The sequence below is a fragment of the Somniosus microcephalus genome, chromosome 24, assembly GCF_052327205.1.
Source record: "Somniosus microcephalus isolate GS21.2 chromosome 24, FLI_Smic_1.0, whole genome shotgun sequence".
Classification (NCBI taxonomy): Eukaryota; Metazoa; Chordata; class Chondrichthyes; order Squaliformes; family Somniosidae; genus Somniosus; species Somniosus microcephalus.
The window spans coordinates 1,154,344-1,174,427 of NC_141010.1; the positions used below are offsets into that span (position 1 = coordinate 1,154,344).

The 20,084-nt window shown below is 47.6% G+C and overlaps 1 protein-coding gene across 4 annotated transcripts in view; it reads right to left on the reverse strand.

The window, feature by feature from the left end:
* plekhh3 (pleckstrin homology, MyTH4 and FERM domain containing H3) overlaps positions 1–20,084 on the reverse strand; it is a 60,323-nt gene that overhangs the window by 32,143 nt on the left and 8,096 nt on the right. For 3 of the 4 annotated variants that reach the window (XM_085966046.1, XM_085966048.1, XM_085966045.1), the window contains exons 3-6: positions 16,468–16,562; positions 13,465–13,659; positions 11,366–11,523; positions 10,814–10,937 (exon numbers count right to left, since the gene is read on the reverse strand). In XM_085966046.1, the coding sequence (XP_085822172.1) occupies positions 10,814–10,937; positions 11,366–11,523; positions 13,465–13,659; positions 16,468–16,562 (572 nt within the window). The remainder of the gene's footprint in view (positions 1–10,813; positions 10,938–11,365; positions 11,524–13,464; positions 13,660–16,467; positions 16,563–20,084) is intronic. The other variant, XM_085966047.1, reaches the window with a different exon arrangement.

A 20,084-nucleotide genomic window follows, 5' to 3' on the forward strand; every position in this document is an offset into this window, starting at 1 on the left:
TAACAGAATTAGACACATGAAATAGCAGGATCAGGCTACACGGCCCCTGGGCCCGCTCCGCTACCCACAGGGCCATGACCGATCCGAACCTAGACTCATGTCCAAATTCCTGCCTGCTCCCCATAACCCTTTATTCCCTTCTAGGAAACTGTCTATTTGTTTTAAATTTATGTAATGATGTAGCTTCTACAGCTTTTTGGGGCAGCATATTCCATGGACCTACCATCCTCTGAGTGAAGTAGTTCCTCCTCATCTCAGTTTTGAAAGAGCAGCCCCTTATTCTAAGACTATGCCCCCTAGTTCTAGTTTCACCCATCATCGGGAACATCCTCCCCGCATCCACCCGATCCAACCCCTTCACAATCTTATATGTTTCAATAAGATCGCCTCTCATTCTTCTGAACTCCAATGAGTAGAGTCCCAATCTACTCAACCTCTCCTCATACGTCCATCCCCTCATCCCCGGGATTAACTGAGTGAACCTTCTTTGTACTGACTTGAGAGCAAGTATGTCCTTTCTTAAGTATGGACACCAAAACTGTATGCAGTATTCCAGGTGCGGTCTCACCAATACCTTGTACAACTGAAGCAATACCTCCCTATTTTTATATTCTATCCCCCTAGCAATGAAAGCCAACATTCCATTGGCCTTCTTAATCACTTGCTGCACCTGCATACTAACCTTTTGAGTTTCGTGCACCAGGACCCCCAGATCCCTTTGTACTTCAGTACTTTCCAGTTTCTTGCCATTAAGATAATAACTTGCTCTACGATTTTTCCTGCCAAAGTGCATAACCTCACACTTTCCAGTATTGTATTCCATCTGCCAAATCTCTGCCCACTTAGCCTGTCTATGTCCCCTTGCAGGTTTTTTATGTCCTCCTCACTCACTACTTTCCCTCCCATCTTAGTATCATCTGCAAACTTTGATATGTTATACTCGGTCCCCTCCTCCAAATCGTTAATATAGATTGTAAAGAGTTGGGGACCCAGCACTGACCCCTGTGGAACACCACTAGTTACTGATTGCCAGTCCGAGAATGAACCATTTATCCCAACTCTCTGCCTTCTGTTAGATAGCCAATCCTCTATCCATGCCAGAATATTACCCCCAATCCTGTGATTTTATCTTAAGCAATAATCTTTTGTGTGGCACCTTGTCAAATGCCTTTTGGAAGTCTAAATACACTACGTCCACTGGTTCCCCTTTATCCACCCTATATGTTACTTCCTCAAAGAACTCCAGCAAATTTGTCAAACATGATAGGATGGAAGGCAGGAGAGATTAAGAGGCAAAAGGAGAGGATAATGGGACAAGTTAAGAAACAAAAGATGGCTCTAGATGAAGTTTTGCCTTGCGCCATCATTCCTTTTGTCTCTTAATCTCTCCTGCCTTCCATCCTATCACAGGCCTTCCATCCTATCACAGGCCTTCCATCCTATCACAGGCCTTCCATCCTATCACAGACCTTCCATCCTATCACAGGCCTTCCATCCTATCACAGACCTTCCATCCTATCACAGACCTTCCATCCTATCACAGGCCTTCCATCCTATCACAGACCTTCCATCCTATCACAGGCCTTCCATCCTATCACAGACCTTCCATCCTATCACAGGCCTTCCATCCTATCACAGGCCTTCCATCCTATCACAGGCCTTCCATCCTATCACAGACCTTCCATCCTATCACAGACCTTCCATCCTATCACAGGCCTTCCATCCTATCACAGGCCTTCCATCCTATCACAGACCTTCCCGTTTGTTCTTTCCTCCCCTCCCCCCTTTCCCTGCCCCTGCTCTTGCTTAAAAACCTGTTCTATCTCCAGCTTTTTCCAGTTCTGACGAAGGGTCATCGAACTGAAACATTAACTCTGTTTCTCCACAGATGCTACCTGACCTGCTGAGTATTTCCAGCATTTTCTGTTTTTATTTCAGATTTCCAGCATCCACAGTATTTTGTTTTTGTATTAATAAATGTAAAGGGTGGTTCAGGTATCAGTCGTGCTAAAGCCTTGCAGGTTACTGGTCAGGTTCAGTCGATCACAGTGTTGGCTCAAAACAGATTTTTCCCGTCTTGCTGTTTGGAGACACCCCAATCATGTGCGGACTGAGCTTGGTCTTTGTGCAGGCAACCAATAATATAGAAAAGTTGCCAGTTATCATTTAACAATATAATCATCATTTACCAGGGACCCTCAGTGAGTAGCTGAGCTAGTAGATATGCTACAATTGCTGCCTTGCTCAGAGATTAGGGAGGGGAAAAATAGGCCAAGGTTCCTGCTCCTGATCAACATCCGCTGACTCCTGCTCCTGATCAACATCCGCTGACTCCTGCTCCTGATCAACATCCGCTGACTCCTGCTCCTGATCAACATCCGCTGACTCCTGCTCCTGATCAACATCCGCTGACTCCTGCTCCTGATCAACATCCGCTGACTCCTGCTCCTGATCAACATCCGCTGACTCCTGCTCCTGATCAACATCCGCTGACTCCTGCTCCTGATCAACATCCGCTGACTCCTGCTCCTGATCAACATCCGCTGACTCCTGCTCCTGATCAACATCCGCTGACTCCTGCTCCTGATCAACATCCGCTGACTCCTGCTCCTGATCAACATCCGCTGACTCCTGCTCCTGATCAACATCCGCTGACTCCTGCTCCTGATCAACATCCGCTGACTCCTGCTCCTGATCAACATCCGCTGACTCCTGCTCCTGATCAACATCCGCTGACTCCTGCTCCTGATCAACATCCGCTGACTCCTGCTCCTGATCAACATCCGCTGACTCCTGCTCCTGATCAACATCCGCTGACTCCTGCTCCTGATCAACATCCGCTGACTCCTGCTCCTGATCAACATCCGCTGACTCCTGCTCCTGATCAACATCCGCTGACTCCTGCTCCTGATCAACATCCGCTGACTCCTGCTCCTGATCAACATCCGCTGACTCCTGCTCCTGATCAACATCCGCTGACTCCTGCTCCTGATCAACATCCGCTGACTCCTGCTCCTGATCAACATCCGCTGACTCCTGCTCCTGATCAACATCCGCTGACTCCTGCTCCTGATCAACATCCGCTGACTCCTGCTCCTGATCAACATCCGCTGACTCCTGCTCCTGATCAACATCCGCTGACTCCTGCTCCTGATCAACATCCGCTGACTCCTGCTCCTGATCAACATCCGCTGACTCCTGCTCCTGATCAACATCCGCTGACTCCTGCTCCTGATCAACATCCGCTGACTCCTGCTCCTGATCAACATCCGCTGACTCCTGCTCCTGATCAACATCCGCTGACTCCTGCTCCTGATCAACATCCGCTGACTCCTGCTCCTGATCAACATCCGCTGACTCCTGCTCCTGATCAACATCCGCTGACTCCTGCTCCTGATCAACATCCGCTGACTCCTGCTCCTGATCAACATCCGCTGACTCCTGCTCCTGATCAACATCCGCTGACTCCTGCTCCTGATCAACATCCGCTGACTCCTGCTCCTGATCAACATCCGCTGACTCCTGCTCCTGATCAACATCCGCTGACTCCTGCTCCTGATCAACATCCGCTGACTCCTGCTCCTGATCAACATCCGCTGACTCCTGCTCCTGATCAACATCCGCTGACTCCTGCTCCTGATCAACATCCGCTGACTCCTGCTCCTGATCAACATCCGCTGACTCCTGCTCCTGATCAACATCCGCTGACTCCTGCTCCTGATCAACATCCGCTGACTCCTGCTCCTGATCAACATCCGCTGACTCCTGCTCCTGATCAACATCCGCTGACTCCTGCTCCTGATCAACATCCGCTGACTCCTGCTCCTGATCAACATCCGCTGACTCCTGCTCCTGATCAATATCCGCTGACTCCTGATCAACATCCGCTGACTCCTGCTCCTGATCAACATCCGCTGACTCCTGCTCCTGATCAACATCCGCTGACTCCTGCTCCTGATCAACATCCGCTGACTCCTGCTCCTGATCAACATCCGCTGACTCCTGCTCCTGATCAACATCCGCTGACTCCTGCTCCTGATCAACATCCGCTGACTCCTGCTCCTGATCAATATCCGCTGACTCCTGATCAACATCCGCTGACTCCTGCTCCTGATCAACATCCGCTGACTCCTGCTCCTGATCAACATCCGCTGACTCCTGCTCCTGATCAACATCCGCTGACTCCTGCTCCTGATCAACATCCGCTGACTCCTGCTCCTGATCAACATCCGCTGACTCCTGCTCCTGATCAACATCCGCTGACTCCTGCTCCTGATCAACATCCGCTGACTCCTGCTCCTGATCAACATCCGCTGACTCCTGCTCCTGATCAACATCCGCTGACTCCTGCTCCTGATCAACATCCGCTGACTCCTGCTCCTGATCAACATCCGCTGACTCCTGCTCCTGATCAACATCCGCTGACTCCTGCTCCTGATCAACATCCGCTGACTCCTGCTCCTGATCAACATCCGCTGACTCCTGCTCCTGATCAACATCCGCTGACTCCTGCTCCTGATCAACATCCGCTGACTCCTGCTCTTGATCAACATCCGCTGACTCCTGCTCCTGATCAACATCCGCTGACTCCTGCTCCTGATCAACATCCGCTGACTCCTGCTCCTGATCAATATCCGCTGACTCCTGATCAATATCCGCTGACTCCTGCTCCTGATCAATATCCGCTGACTCCTGATCAACATCCACTGACTCCTGCTCCTGATCAACATCCGCTGACTCCTGCTCCTGATCAACATCCGCTGACTCCTGCTCCTGATCAACATCCGCTGACTCCTGCTCCTGATCAATATCCGCTGACTCCTGATCAATATCCGCTGACTCCTGCTCCTGATCAATATCCGCTGACTCCTGCTCCTGATCAACATCCGCTGACTCCTGCTCCTGATCAACATCCGCTGACTCCTGCTCCTGATCAATATCCGCTGACTCCTGATCAATATCCGCTGACTCCTGCTCCTGATCAATATCCGCTGACTCCTGATCAACATCCGCTGACTCCTGCTCCTGATCAACATCCGCTGACTCCTGCTCCTGATCAACATCCGCTGACTCCTGCTCCTGATCAACATCCGCTGACTCCTGCTCCTGATCAACATCCGCTGACTCCTGCTCCTGATCAACATCCGCTGACTCCTGCTCCTGATCAACATCCGCTGACTCCTGCTCCTGATCAACATCCGCTGACTCCTGCTCCTGATCAACATCCGCTGACTCCTGCTCCTGATCAACATCCGCTGACTCCTGCTCCTGATCAACATCCGCTGACTCCTGCTCCTGATCAACATCCGCTGACTCCTGCTCCTGATCAACATCCGCTGACTCCTGCTCCTGATCAACATCCGCTGACTCCTGCTCCTGATCAACATCCGCTGACTCCTGCTCCTGATCAACATCCGCTGACTCCTGCTCCTGATCAACATCCGCTGACTCCTGCTCCTGATCAACATCCGCTGACTCCTGCTCCTGATCAACATCCGCTGACTCCTGCTCCTGATCAACATCCGCTGACTCCTGCTCCTGATCAACATCCGCTGACTCCTGCTCCTGATCAACATCCGCTGACTCCTGCTCCTGATCAACATCCGCTGACTCCTGCTCCTGATCAACATCCGCTGACTCCCACTGGAAAGTGTGTGTGGGTGTCGGGTAAAGGCAGTGTTGGGTTTAGCTGTGAAGCCTGCTGTAGCTGAATACTCACTGACTAGGATCCCACATGATTGGAGGGCACTTGTGGAGCTGAACCTCAAGGAGAGTCAGCACCTTCAGGAGAGCAAAGAAAACTGACAAGGGAAAAAGCTGCAGTGACTTAAACCAATGGGGTTCCTGTGGGTTGTTCAAAAATAAGATATTTAGACATTTTTGTTCCGTTCCAACTCAGGCGGCTCAGGTTCTGTTTCATTCCAACAACTGTTCAGAGATTTCTCCCTGCAGTGACAGTAGAGTTTAAACATCACAAAACCACAGCATTCAGCAAGAATAATATCATTCAGAGACCCTCTGAACTGGGCCTGACAACAACGCATTTCACTGCTGACTTGAAACGTTCTACCATCTCCCGCTGGGTTTTCCACGGGAAATGCTGCTGACACCAATTGCTGCAGAACTTTGAGTCCTTGAACTAATGCCCAGCAGCACATTTGAGCTTGTGTGAGTGTAACCCTAAACTCCAACAACACCGGCTGGCTTCTAACCCCCTGCCAGATTACAGCCCTTCCCCAACCTTCCCTGATATAGACACCACCTCACGTCCCTCAGTTTACTGTGTGTTGCCCTGTTGTACCAGTGACAGTAGCTTGGAGCAGGGGGTTCCCCTTTAAAATCCTTAATCAATAACCTAGCCCAGGAAACTACTTTAATTACAACTATTTTTCACGTCGGATTTTGTTTCACGAATGTTCAAAAACTGTAATCAAATTATGTTATCTGTAACATCCTCAGAAACAATCCTAGAATGATACAGCACAGAAGGAGACCAATCGGCCCACTGTGCCTGTGCCGGCTCTTTGAAAGAGCTCTCCAATTAGTCCCACTCCTCCTGCTCTTTCCCCACAGCCCTGTAATGTTTTCCCTTCAAGTATTTATCCAATTCCCTTTTGAAAGTTGTTATTGAATCTGCTTCCACCGCCCTTTCAGGCAGCGCGTTCCCGATCGTAACAACTCGCTGCTTAAAATAATGTTTCCTCATCTCCCCTCGGGCTCTTTTGCCAATCACCTTCAATCTGTGTCCTCTGGTTACCGACCCTCCTGCCACTGGAAAGTTTTTCTTTATTTACTCTATCAAACCCTACATGATTTTGAACATCTATTAAATCTCCTCTCAACCTTCTCTGCTCTAAGGAGAACAATCCCAGCTTCTCCAGTCTCTCCTCATTAACTGAAGTCCCTCATCCCTGGAACCATTCTAGTAAATCTCCTCTGCACCCTCTCTAAGGCCTTGACATCCTTCCTAAAATGCAGTTCCTAGAATTGGATACAATACCCTGCCTGAGGCCTAACCAATGATTTATGAATGTTTAGCATCACCTCCTAGCTTTTGTACTTTTTCTTCTATTTATGAAGCCCATGATCCTGTGTGCTTTTTTAACCGCTTTCTCAACTTGTCCTGCCCCCTTCAAAGATTTGTGCACATACACCCTTATGTCTCTCTGTTCCTGTACCCCCTTTAAAATTGTACCATTTAGCTTGTATTGTCTCTCCTAATTCTTCCTGCCAAAATGCATCACTTCATACTTCACTGCAGTAAATTTCATCAAGGAGAATTGTCAGACAGGATCCAACACACTGCCTGTTCCTTATAATGGTACAGATCTTTCTCCAGCCCATCCACTACAATAAATCCCAATATTAACTCCGCTGCTGGGGTTGGATTAATGAGCCTCGATCAGACTTGGTGCCCTTTTACAGATTCAAATATTAAGTGACTGCCAGAGTCCCACAAGATGCCTCCCTAGTCTCCTTCCCCACCCCCTCCCCATCCTCTCCCCCTCCCCATCTCCTTCTCCTCCCATCCCTATTTTAATATAAGGTTGTGCGTTCAAGTCCTACTCCAGAAACTTGAGCACAAAAATCTAGGCTGACACTCCAGTGCAGTGCTGAGGGAGTGTTGCACTTTGGAGGTGCCGTCTTTCAGATGAGACATTAAACCGAAGCCCTGTCTGCTCTCTCAGGTGGACATTATAGATCCCATGGCATTATTTTGAAGAAGAGCATGGGAGTTCTCCCCGGTGTCCTTGCCAATATTTATCCCTCAATCAACCTCATTAAAACAGATTAACTGGTCATTATCACATTGCTGTTTGTGGGAGCTTGCTGTGTGCAAATTGGCTGCCACGTTTCTTACATTACAACAATGACGACACTTCAAAAAATACTTAATTGGCGGTAAAGCGCTTTGGGACATCTGGTGGTCATGAAAGGCACTTTATAAATGCAAGTCTTTCTTTCCAATCTTTATTTCGCTTTCTGCACATGATTTAAATCTAATTTATAATTCCTGGTTTAGACTGTGTGTGTCTCAGTGAGGATTCTTTAATCTGATTGGTTGAAGAGCCTCTCTGTTGCTTCCCCTGCTCTCTCTCACCACAGATCCCCTGTAGAGGATGGCGTGCTGGATCAGATGCCCGATGACAGCAAGTTGTCGCTCAAAAGCTCGCAAAAAGTCTGTGGGCAGCTGTCAGTGTAGTGAACGGCAAGCGTTGTTCCTTCGCTGCTGACCGCAAAATCCGGGTCAATAATTTAATATTTTAACTATTTTCTTCTTCACTTTCAGTGCTACCTTTAGAATTTGAACTTCCGGTCACTGAGTTCCAAACTGCTTTGATGTTTGTGAATTGCTAATAGTTGGCAGGTGCAATATGGAAACTGAAAGAATATTTCATCATCTTTACCATTTCTTGTTATTCTCTCAGGATTTTTTGCCGCTCTAATATCTCCTTTAACCTGTTTCAGTAACTCTCTTTAAATAAGAAAGAACTTCTATTTAAATAGTGCTCAGTACTGAGGGAGAGCTTCACGCCCAATGACTTGTTGAAGTACAGTCACTGTATGGCAGCCAGTTTCCAGATAGCAAGGCCTCACTATAACGGCATTTTCTGGGAGTGTTGGGGGAGAATATTGGGAAGACAGGAATTCAGTTTAACATTGATTGATGGACAGCGCTTCCAATATTACAAGGCCAGAGTTAACCGGCAGCTTAGATTATGAGCTAAATTCCTGGAGTGCACTTTGACCACAGGCTGTCTGACTCAGGACCATAGGAACAGGAGGAGTCCCTTCAGCCCCTCGAGCCGGCTCCGCCATTCAATGAGATCATGGTTGATCAGCGACCTAACTCCCATCTACTCGCCTTTGCCCCATATCCCTTAATACCTTTGGTTAACAGAAATCAGTCTCCGATTTAAAATTAACCATTGATGGAGCATCAATTGCTGTTTGCGGAAGAGTTTTCCAAACTTCTACCACCCTTTGTGTGTAGAAGTGTTTCCTAACTTCAATCCTGAAAGGCCTGGCTCTAATTTTTAAGTAATGTCACCTAGTCCTAGACTCCGCAAACAACAGAAATGGTTTCTCTCTATCGACCCTATCAGCAATGTTTCTGTTAAGCTGCGTGGCCACATGGCTGTGCAGCGGTCTGGAGCTCCCGCACAGGCCACTCACTGGATTTTAAACTGGATTAACCGCTCATGCGGCTGTGCAGCCACTTAAAGGGGCCGCACACCCAAAAAAAGTTACAGGGAACATTACTTATTAGTTCCCCTTAATATCTTGAAAACTTCGACCAAATCATCCCTTAACCTTCTAAATTCCATGGAATACAACCCTAGTTTGTGTAATCTCTCCTCGTAATTTAAAACCTGGAGTCCGGGTATCATTCTGGTAAACCGATGCTTCACTCACTCCAAGGCCAATATATCCTTCCTGAGGTGTGGTGCCCAGAACTGCTCACAGTGCTCCAGGTGTGGTCTAACCAGGGTTTTGTACAGCTGCAGCATAACTTCTACCCCCTTATACCCTAGTTCTGGATATAAAAGCCAGCATTCCATTAGCCTTTTTGATTATTTTCTGTACCTGTCCATGCCATTTTAATGATCGATGTACGTGGACCTCCACCGTTTCTAGTTTTTTACCATTTAGAAAGTACTCTGATCCATCCTTTATAAGTCCAAAGTGGATGACCGCAGAGGTAAACATGCAATCACTGAGCCAAGCTTACAGGTTCCCTGTAGTCCTTAATAGTCTGTTGTCCTTCCTTGTTCCTACTTTAATTGCCCTAGTAATCGATTTTAGGAATTGCTTGCTTAGTTTCCATTGATCGTTCTTGGTCTTATATATTAATGATTTGGATCTGGGCGTAGGGAACACAATCTCAAAACTTGCTGACAACACAAAAGGTGAAAGGTTTGACAAAGCATGGGGACTGTAACAGAGTTCAGGAAACAATCGGTGAGCAGAATGGGCAGACAGGTGGCAGATGCAATTTAATGTGGCTATAAATGTGAGGTAAAGCAAGTACCGAGAGTACACACTCAGTGGGAAGACGCAGGGTGTGAATCAACAGAGAGACCTCGGGTTCAAATAGAGAATTGATGAAAGTGCAAGTGCAGATGCCACAGGGTATGAGTAAAGTAACAATAAATTTGTACAAAACATTGACTAGGCCAAAGTTAGACACCGTGTGCAGTTTCGGTTCCCATTTCGGTTTAAATTTCATCTGCCATGTGTCTGCTCATTTCACTGGTCTGTCTATGTCCTCTTGAAGTCTGTTACTATCTTTCTCATTGTTCACTATATTTCTGAGTTTCGTATCATCTGCAAACTTTGAAATTATGCCCTGTATACCCAAGTCCAGGTTATTAATATATATCAAAAACAGCAGTTGTCCTAATACTGACCCCTGGGGGACACCACTGTACACTTCCCTCTAGTCTGAAAAACAACCATTCACCACTACTCTGCTTTCTATCCCTTAGCCAATTTTGTATCCATGCTGCCACTGTCCCTTTAATCCCATGGACTTTAATTTTGCTAACAAGTCTATTATGTGGTACTTTGTCAAATGCCTTTTGAAAGTCCATATACAGAACATTAACCACACTACCCTCATCATCCCCCTCCATTACTTCCCTCCTCCTCCAAACTCTCCTAAACTCCCTCCGGAACTCCCCCCCCCAAAAATATGATCTGATTCTGAACCTGTGCGTCTGGTGTTGATAGATTAGGTCAGGGTTTTAACACCAGTTTGATTAATTTGCAGAACATTACACTCAATCACCAAACAGAGTTTTGTACTTACAGTGATGGCCCACAGATCCATAGGGGAATGGGAGGAGAGGGGCGTAGAGTGGCTTCTGGGTGTACTGCAAAATGGGATTCCATTTGTAAATGTGTTCCAGGACTTCAGAATTGGTGTAATTCTCCTGGAATAGAGGAAGCAGGATAGATTTTAGATTCAGAAACAGGCTAGGAGCTCAACTCAATCGGAATCAGTCACAAAGAGGAGGCAATTTCATAAATAGCTGATGGAAAATCAAAACTAAGAACTGCAAATGCTGGAATAACACACCAGGTGAGTCAGAATCTGTAAAGAGAAAAGACAAGAGTGAGAAAGGAAAGACCAATGGCTGAAATTTGTCAAAATAAATTCGTCTTCAAATAGTGTCCGTGGATCCTTAATGCCAAATGCCTGCCTTTCATTGACATTGTTCATTATGGAGAAACCTTCTGTCCCTCAATCAGTAAACAGCCATAAATCAGTAAACCAATCACCAAATACCCAATGAGCAAATTCCCCTTCAACCAGTAGTTGGCTGCATCAAAGAGTAAATAAGCATCATTTGGAGAATACCTCGATGTCCTGCATCAGGAGCAGTGTTGGTGTCTCCACAGGAGCTTTACAATCAATGACATTTTGGATGGCACAAGCCCACTGGATACACTCGTTCAGGTGTTTGGTGTAGAGTTGGTAGCGATGCTTTCGTCCGTACACTGTGATGTTCCAGCAGCCTGAAAATAATTGTGAAATTGCTTTACAAAGCAAATTATCAGAATTGGAATAACCCCCATTGTTTATTTAGCAGGGTACGGGTCACTCACTGTGTAACTGTACAGAGTCACTGTTTATTCAGGGTAAGGGTCACTCACTAACTGTACAGAGTCACTGTTTATTTAGGGTAAGGGTCACTCACTGTAACTGTACAGAGTCACTTTATTTAGGGTAAGGGTCACTCACTGTGTAACTGTACAGAGTCACTGTTTATTCAGGGTAAGGGTCACTCACTGTAACTGTACAGAGTCACTGTTTATTCAGGGTAAGGGTCACTCGCTGTGTAACTGTACAGAGTCACTGTTTATTCTGGGTAAGGGTCACTCACTAACTGTACAGAGTCACTGCTTATTCAGGGTAAGGGTCACTCACTGTGTAACTGTACAGAGTCACTGTTTATTCAGGGTAAGGGTCACTCGCTGTGTAACTGTACAGAGTCGCTGTTTATTCAGGGTAAGGGTCACTCACTGTAACTGTACAGAGTCACTGCTTATTCAGGGTAAGGGTCACTCACTGTAACTGTACAGAGTCACTGTTTATTCAGGGTAAGGGTCATTCACTGTAACTGTACAGAGTCACTGTTTATTCAGGGTAAGGGTCACTCGCTGTGTAACTGTACAGAGTCACTGTTTATTCAGGGTAAGGGTCGCTCACTGTAACTGTACAGAGTCACTGTTTATTCAGGGTAACGGTCACTCACTGTGTAACTGTACAGAGTCACTGTTTATTCAGGGTACGGGTCACTCACTGTAACTGTACAGAGTCACTGTTTATTCAGGGTAAGGGTCATTCACTGTAACTGTACAGAGTCACTGTTTATTCAGGGTAAGGGTCACTCGCTGTGTAACTGTACAGAGTCACTGTTTATTCTGGGTAAGGGTCACTCACTAACTGTACAGAGTCACTGTTTATTCAGGGTAAGGGTCATTCACTGTGTAACTGTACAGAGTCACTGTTTATTCAGGGTAAGGGTCACTCGCTGTGTAACTGTACAGAGTCACTGTTTATTCTGGGTAAGGGTCACTCACTAACTGTACAGAGTCACTGTTTATTCAGGGTAAGGGTCATTCACTGTGTAACTACAGAGTCACTGTTTATTCAGGGTAAGGGTCACTCGCTGTGTAACTGTACAGAGTCACTGTTTATTCAGGGTAAGGGTCGCTCACTGTGTAACTGTACAGAGTCACTGTTTATTCAGGGTACGGGTCACTCACTGTAACTGTAGAGTCACTGTTTATTCAGGGTAACGGCCTCTCACTGGCACCATGTTGCTGATCAGTGAAATTTCCACCTGATGCTATCTTCAATTGAACAAGGAATTAATGGCTGGATGGAATGGGAAACAGGGAGAGAAGCAGGAACTGGGCTGTTTGGCTTTAACAGAATGCAAATTAGAAAGTTATAGAAGGGTCACTGGCTGAATAATGTCATTATGATCGATTCTAGAGATTTATCAGTGTTGGGCAATCCAAGCCCCCACCCCCAGAGTGGGGGGTAATGCCAGAGGGTTTATCCAGCATGGGCGGGCAGTGTCAGAGATGGTGCCTGACTGTCCCACGGTGTTGAGGTGCCCACTCCTTGAGTACAAGGGGCCGTTCACACATCTGCCTGGCTGCACAATTGCCCCTCGGTCTCACTGATCTGCTCCTGCTCCCCTGTATCTGATTCACGTTTAGCTCCTTCATGTCCCAGTGAGTCCTCAAAACAATGGATTCTATTCACCTTTCCCTGCAACATGACAACTTTATCCTCACTGCTTTTAGATTTGCAAGTGTGGGGGTTGGTTGGGTGAATGTTTGCTTGCTTCATGTGGAGGCGCTGCACAGGAGCCCCAGATGCTCCACTCTGCTACCTGGTATTATTTGTCACCAGGGATCGAATGTCTGTTCAGAAACTTCTACCTGTTCCCTTGTATGTGCACTTGTCAGGCCAAAGCACGGAGCAAAGGCTGGTCAGGACCAACATGCCAAGTCGCTTCGCATTCAGCTCATTGTTGGTGTAATAATCCAGCGACTCCTGCGTCAGCACAAACCAGTGTTTCCGAACCTTCAGCCAAGGCGTCTTCACACCGCTCCGCACCTCTTTAAACAGCCAACCTAGCAACCAATGAAAGACATGAGGCAGCAGGAAGCAGGTCTCGTAATATCTGGAAACATAGTAACCAACACAGAGTGGAACTAGGGTTCGGTCTCTGGGTCTGGGGTTCAGTCACTGGGTTTGGGGCCCGGTCCCTGGGTCTGGGGTTCGGTCTCTGGATCTGGGGCCTGGTCTCTGGGTCTGGGGTCCGGTCTCTGGGTCTGGGATCCGGTTTCTGGGTCTGGGGTTCAATCCCTGGGTCTGGGGTTCAGGCTCTGGCTTCTGGGGCCTGGTCTCTGGGTCTGGGGTTCGGCCTCTGGGTCTGGGGTTCAGTCTCTGGGTTTGGGGATCAGTCTCTGGGTTTGGGGTTCAGTCTCTGGGTTTGGGGTTCTGGGTCTGGGGTTCAGTCACTGGGTCTGGGGTTCAGTCTCTGGGTTTGGGGTTCTGGGTCTGGGGTTCAGTCTCTGGGTTTGGGGTTCAGTCTCTGGGTTTGGGGTTCAGTCTCTGGGTTTGGGGTTCAGTCTCTGGGTCTGGGGTTCAGTCTCTGGGTCTGGGGTTCAGTCTCTGGGTCTGGGGTTCAGTCTCTGGGTTTGGGGTTCAGTCTCTGGGTCTGGGGTTCAGTCTCTGGGTTTGGGGTTCAGTCTCTGGGTTTGGGGTTCAGTCTCTGGGTTTGGGGTTCAGTCTCTGGGTTTGGGGTTCAGTCTCTGGGTCTGGGGTTCAGTCTCTGGGTCTGGGGTTCAGTCTCTGGGTTTGGGGATCAGTCTCTGGGTTTGGGGATCAGTCTCTGGGTTTGGGGATCAGTCACTGGGTCTGGGGTTCAGTCACTGGGTCTGGGGTTCAGTCACTGGGTCTGGGGTTCAGTCACTGGGTCTGGGGTTCAGTCTCTGGGTTTGGGGATCAGTCTCTGGGTTTGGGGTTCAGTGTCTGGGGTTCAGTCACTGGGTCTGGGGTTCAGTCTCTGGGTTTGGGGTTCAGTCACTGGGTCTGGGGTTCAGTGTCTGGGTTTGGGGATCAGTTTCCAATTAGGGAGCAGTGAAACCTTAAAAAATGCCACCCCCTCTTTTGAAAATGCTCATTGGAATCAGAGAATCTGACAGCACAGAAGGAGGCCATTCAGCCCATCGTGCCTGTGCCGGCTCTTTGAAAGAGCTCTCCAATTAGTCCCACTCCCCTGCTCTTTCCCCACAGGCCTACAAATTCTCGTTGTGTACTGTTGGTGTACAAGCGCTGATCGCCCTCCAGCAAACAATCATTCTACACAAATGAGCCTAGGCAGTGAATGTCAGTCAGATATTTGATTACAGGGGCATCACAGCTGAACCTGACGTCCAACCGCACTGATTCAGCACGGACTGTGGCTCCACACTGTTCCCCACGCTCTATATATTCACTGAACTATCGGTAATATTTAAATTAAATTAAATTGAGACATTTTTGTGGGCAGCATTCCTTCTGCTTCACTCGGTTCTAATAGCCCGAGATACGACTTCAATAAATCATCATGTACCGAGACTCGGGCATTGGCGATTAAAACAGACTCTGGTGTGGTCACAGTTTATTGAAGTAGAATTGTGGTTCTGGTGTTTCTCAGTTCCTGGAACTCAGCGAGCAGACAGTGTCTGTGTGCTCAGATTAGAGAGGAGTAAGAGCCTGTCCTTTCTAATGACAGGGTGTGCAGACCACATCAGACAGATACTGGGTGACATTAAGAACTCAAAATTATCATTTAAAATTATCCTTACTGTTTTAAAAATAGTCATCCTGCAGACTGAATAACATCCTGCAGATGCTGATATGTTGGGAGAGACACTGGGACAGAGCTTCAGGCAACACGGCCAGTCCATGAGGACCAATGGCATTGCCCAGTGCCATACTGAGATACCCAGACTCAATCCCATCCTGCCTGTAACTGGGCACAGGCCACATTCCTGCTCCTGATTGCTCTCAGTGACCCTCCGGGAAAGTGCAGGTTTGTGGATATTGGGGGGCCAGGATCAGGACCAGATTAGGCCCCCATGTTAAATTGGGGAGATACCAGGGAAAGCTCAGCTCCCATGGAACCTGCACCCCACTGAGTGCACCTTCAAGAAGGAGAGGGCCCATGGGGAGCAGGGGGGGTGGGAAGGAGGGGGGTGAGGGGTTGGAAGTTGGAGATGGGGGTTAGGGAGTTGGAGGTGGGAGGCTGGAGTTGGGGGTGAGAAAGAGGGGGATGTAGATGTGGAAGGTTGGAAGTTGGGTGGGGTTGAGAAGGAGCGGGGTGGGAAGGAAGGGAATGAGGGGATGGGGGGTGAGGAGGAGGGGGTTGGGACCCTGGGGCAGCTGATGCCCAAACACTCCTGCCTGCTCCTCCAGGCCACATGAAGGGATGTTTTTGACTTACTTGTGAGAACCTCCTCTTCGCCCCCACTTAGTCGGCCGTTAAAATGCCATTGGGGCCAATGACATCATATGACCCCTGATAAGCATCTTTAATGAGCTTCCCCCAAGTCAGGCTAGCACCTAGGCCACCTAAAAACGGCCAAGTTCAGATGGTGGCGGGCGGGAAGTCTTTGCCCAGATGTTTTCACAGTGCGCTGCCCGTTCCTGTGGGTTAAAATTGCTTCACACAATTGTGAGCAAGCCTTTGGGTCACATGTCCAAAGAAACCACAATCCCCTAGCTGTCTGTTCTCCACCCTGAACCACAACAGCTTCAATCTGCGAACATAACTATTCCCTCAATACAAAATACAGCCAAAACAATTTATTGAATATTGCTGTCACTTCTTCCCAGGTTTAAGGAGCAGTAACTATCAGTTCAAATCTCAGTTTAACTCGCAGGCCTCTCACCCTGTATGATGATGCCCTTGTCCACAGCAATCACTGCTCTCCTTTTGGCTTTTTCCATTATCAGGCTCCTCATTTCCTCTGGAATCTCTTCTGGTCTGAAACAAAACCTTCAATCCTCAGAATGGCTGCAATGAAACACTGACCAGTAACAGTCAATTTAACTAGCAATAGATTTTTAAAAAATTCATTCATGGGATATGGGCATTGCTGGCAAGGCCAGCATTTATTGCCCTTGAAAAGGTGCTGGTGAGCCGCCTTCTTGAACCGCTGCAGTCCGTGTGGTGAAGGTACTCCTACAGTGCTATTAGGGAGGGAGTTCCAGGATTTTGACCCAGCGACAATTAAGGAACGCCAATATATTTTGAAGTTAGGATGGTGTTCCCATATGCCTGCTGCCCTTGTCCTTCTAGGTGGTAGAGGTTGCCGGTTTGGAGGCTTAGAATATTGACCAGTATCACAGTCATTTAACTAGCGATAGAATACTGACCAGTAACATAGTCAGTATAACTAGCAATAGCATACTGACTAGTAACACAGTCAATTTAACTAGTGATAGAATACTAACTAGTAAAATACAGTATAACTAGCAATAGAATATCGACCAGTAACACAGTCACTTTAACTGGTAATAGAATAGTGACCAGGAACATAGTTGGTATAACTAGCGATAATATACCAACTAGTTACACAGTCAATTTAACTAGCAATCGAATACTGACCAATAACAGTCAATTTAACTAGCAATAGAATACTAATGAGGTGCCAACCTGGTGAAGCTGCAACACAGGACTACATGCATGCTAAACGGCAGAAGCAGCATGCTATAGACAGAGCTAAGCAATCCCACAACTAACGGACCAGATCAAAGCTCTGCAGTCCTGACACATCCAGTCATGAATGGTGGTGGACAATTAAACAACTAATGGGAGGAGGAGGCTCCATGAATATCTCAATCCTCAATGACGTGTGTGCAAAAGACAAGGCTGACCATCATCAGTGAACGCAACCATCTTCAGCCAGAAGGGCCGAGTGGGTGATTCATCCTGAGTCATCACAGTAGCCAGACTTCAGTCAATTTGATTCACTCCACATGATATAAAAAAATGGCTGAGCGCACTGGATACTGCAAAGCTATGGGCCCTAACAACATCCCAGCTGTAGTGCTGAAGACTTGTGCTCCAGAACTAGCCGCGCCTCTAGCAAAGCTTTTTCAGTACAGCTACAACACTGGCATCTACCCAACAAAGTGGAAAATTGTCCAGGTATGTCTTGTTCACAAAAAGCAGGACAAATCCAGTCTGGCCAATTACCGCCTCATCATAGAAACATAGAAGATAGGAGCAGGAGTAGGCCATTTGGCCCCTGGAGCCTGCTCCGCCATTCAATGTGATCATGGCTTATCATCCAAGTTCAGTACCCGGTACCTGCTTTCTACCCATACCCCTTGATCCCTTTAGCCTTAAGAAATATATCCAACTCCTTCTTGAATATATTTAATGAATTGGCCTCTACTGCCTTCTGTGGTAGAGAATTCCACAGGTTCACCACTCTCTGGGTGAAGAAATTCCTCCTCATTTCTGTCCTAAAAGGCCTACCCCTTATCCTTAGACTGTGACCCCTGGTTCTGGATTCCCTGCCATTGGGAACATCCTCCCTGCATCTAGTCTGTCCAGTCCTGACAGAATTTTATACGTTTCAATGAGATCCCCTCATTCTTCTAAACTCCAGCGAGTACAAGCCCAATCGACCCAATCTCTCCTCATACGTCATTCCTGCCATCCCAGTTATCAGCCTGGTGAATCTTCGCTGAACTCCTTCCATGGCAAGAATATCCTTCCTCAGATAAGGCAACCAAAACTGCACACAATACTCAAGATGTGGTCTCACCAAGGCCCTGTACAACTGTAGCAAGACATCAGTCTACTTTCAATCATCAGCAAAGTGATGGAAGGTGTCGTTGACTGCTATCAAGCAGCACTTACTCACCATTAACCTGCTCACCGATGCTCAGTTTGGGTTCCACCAAGACCACTCCGCTCCCAACCTCATTACAGCCTTGGTCCAAACATGGACAAAGGAGCTGAATTCCAGAGGTGAGGTGAGAGTGACTGCCTGTGACATCGAGGCAGCATTTGACCAAGTGTGGCATCAAGGAGCCCTAGTGAAAGTAAAGTCAATGGGAACCAGGGGAAAGACTCTCCACTGGCTGGAGTCATACCTAGCACAAAGGAAAATTGTTGTGGTTGTTGGAGGTCAATCATCTCAGCCCCAGGACATCACTGCAGGAGTTCCTCAGGGCAGTGTCCTAGGCCCAACCATCTTCAGCTGCTTCATCAATGAACTTCCCTCCATCATAAAATCAGAAGTGGGGACGTTTGCTGATGATTGCACAGTGTTCAGTTCCATTTGCAACTCCTCAGATAATAAAGCAGTCCATGCCCGCTTGCAGCAAGACCTGGACAACATTTATGCTTGGGCTGATAAGTGGCAAGTAACATTCGCACCACACAACTGCCAGGCAATGACCACGCCCAACAAGAGAAAGTCTGACCACCTCCCCTTGACATTCAATGGCATTACCATCGCTGAATCCCCCACCATCAATATCCTGGAGGTCACCATTGACCAGAAACTTAACCGGATAAATACTGTGGCTAAAAGAGCAGGTCAGAGGCTGGGTATTCTGCGGTGAGTGTCTCACCTGACTCCCCAAAGTTTTTCCACCATTTACAAGGCACAAGTAAAGAGTGTGATGGAATACTCTCCACTTGCCTGGATGAGTCAGCACCAACAACACTCAAGAAGCTCAACACCATCCAGGACAAAGCAGCCTGCTTGATTGGAACCCCACCCGCTACCTGAAAAGTTGGGAATTTGGAGAGAGTGGGAATTCGGTGCAGAGGGGGAAGAAAGCGCTACTTTTTGCCTCCAATACTTGTAATGGTTTGTATTACAGGTAAATATTTAATTTAATCTACCTATTACTTGAACTAGATCTGGTAATTAGTTAAAAAACTAAACTATAAGCTAAGTTAATTTAATACATAAACTTTAAGAAATTAAATAAATAAAACAAGGTTGTATAGGGATGGCAGTGCAGGCGGTGTGCCGTAACTGCAGCATGTGGGAGTTTGTGGAGAGCATCGCAATCCCGGACGACCACGTCCGCAGTAAGTGTCTGCATCTCCAGGAACTTCAGCTCAGAGTTGTTAAGCTGGAGTCCGAGGTGCAGACATTGCGGGGCATCAGGGAGGGGGAGAGTTACCTGGACATTTTGATCCAGGAGGCAGTCACATCCCTTAGTTTAGGTAGTGGTACAGTTCTGGTTCGTAGTCAGGGACAGGAGGGTGTGACTGCGACTCAGGTAGGTAAGGGGACCCCAGGTGCAGTGCTGGAGGAGCCTCAGCCTTTGCCCTTATCCAACAGGTATGAGGTTCCCGATGCCTGTGTGGATGAGGGCACGGTCTGAAGGGTGGATGAGCAAACTGACCATGCACTGTGGTACTGGAGGCCATTCAAGTGGGAGGGAGTGAAAAGGAATGTTGTAGTGGTAGGGGACAGTATAATCAGGGGGATAGATACTGTTCTCTGCAGCCACGACCGAGAGTTCTGAAGGC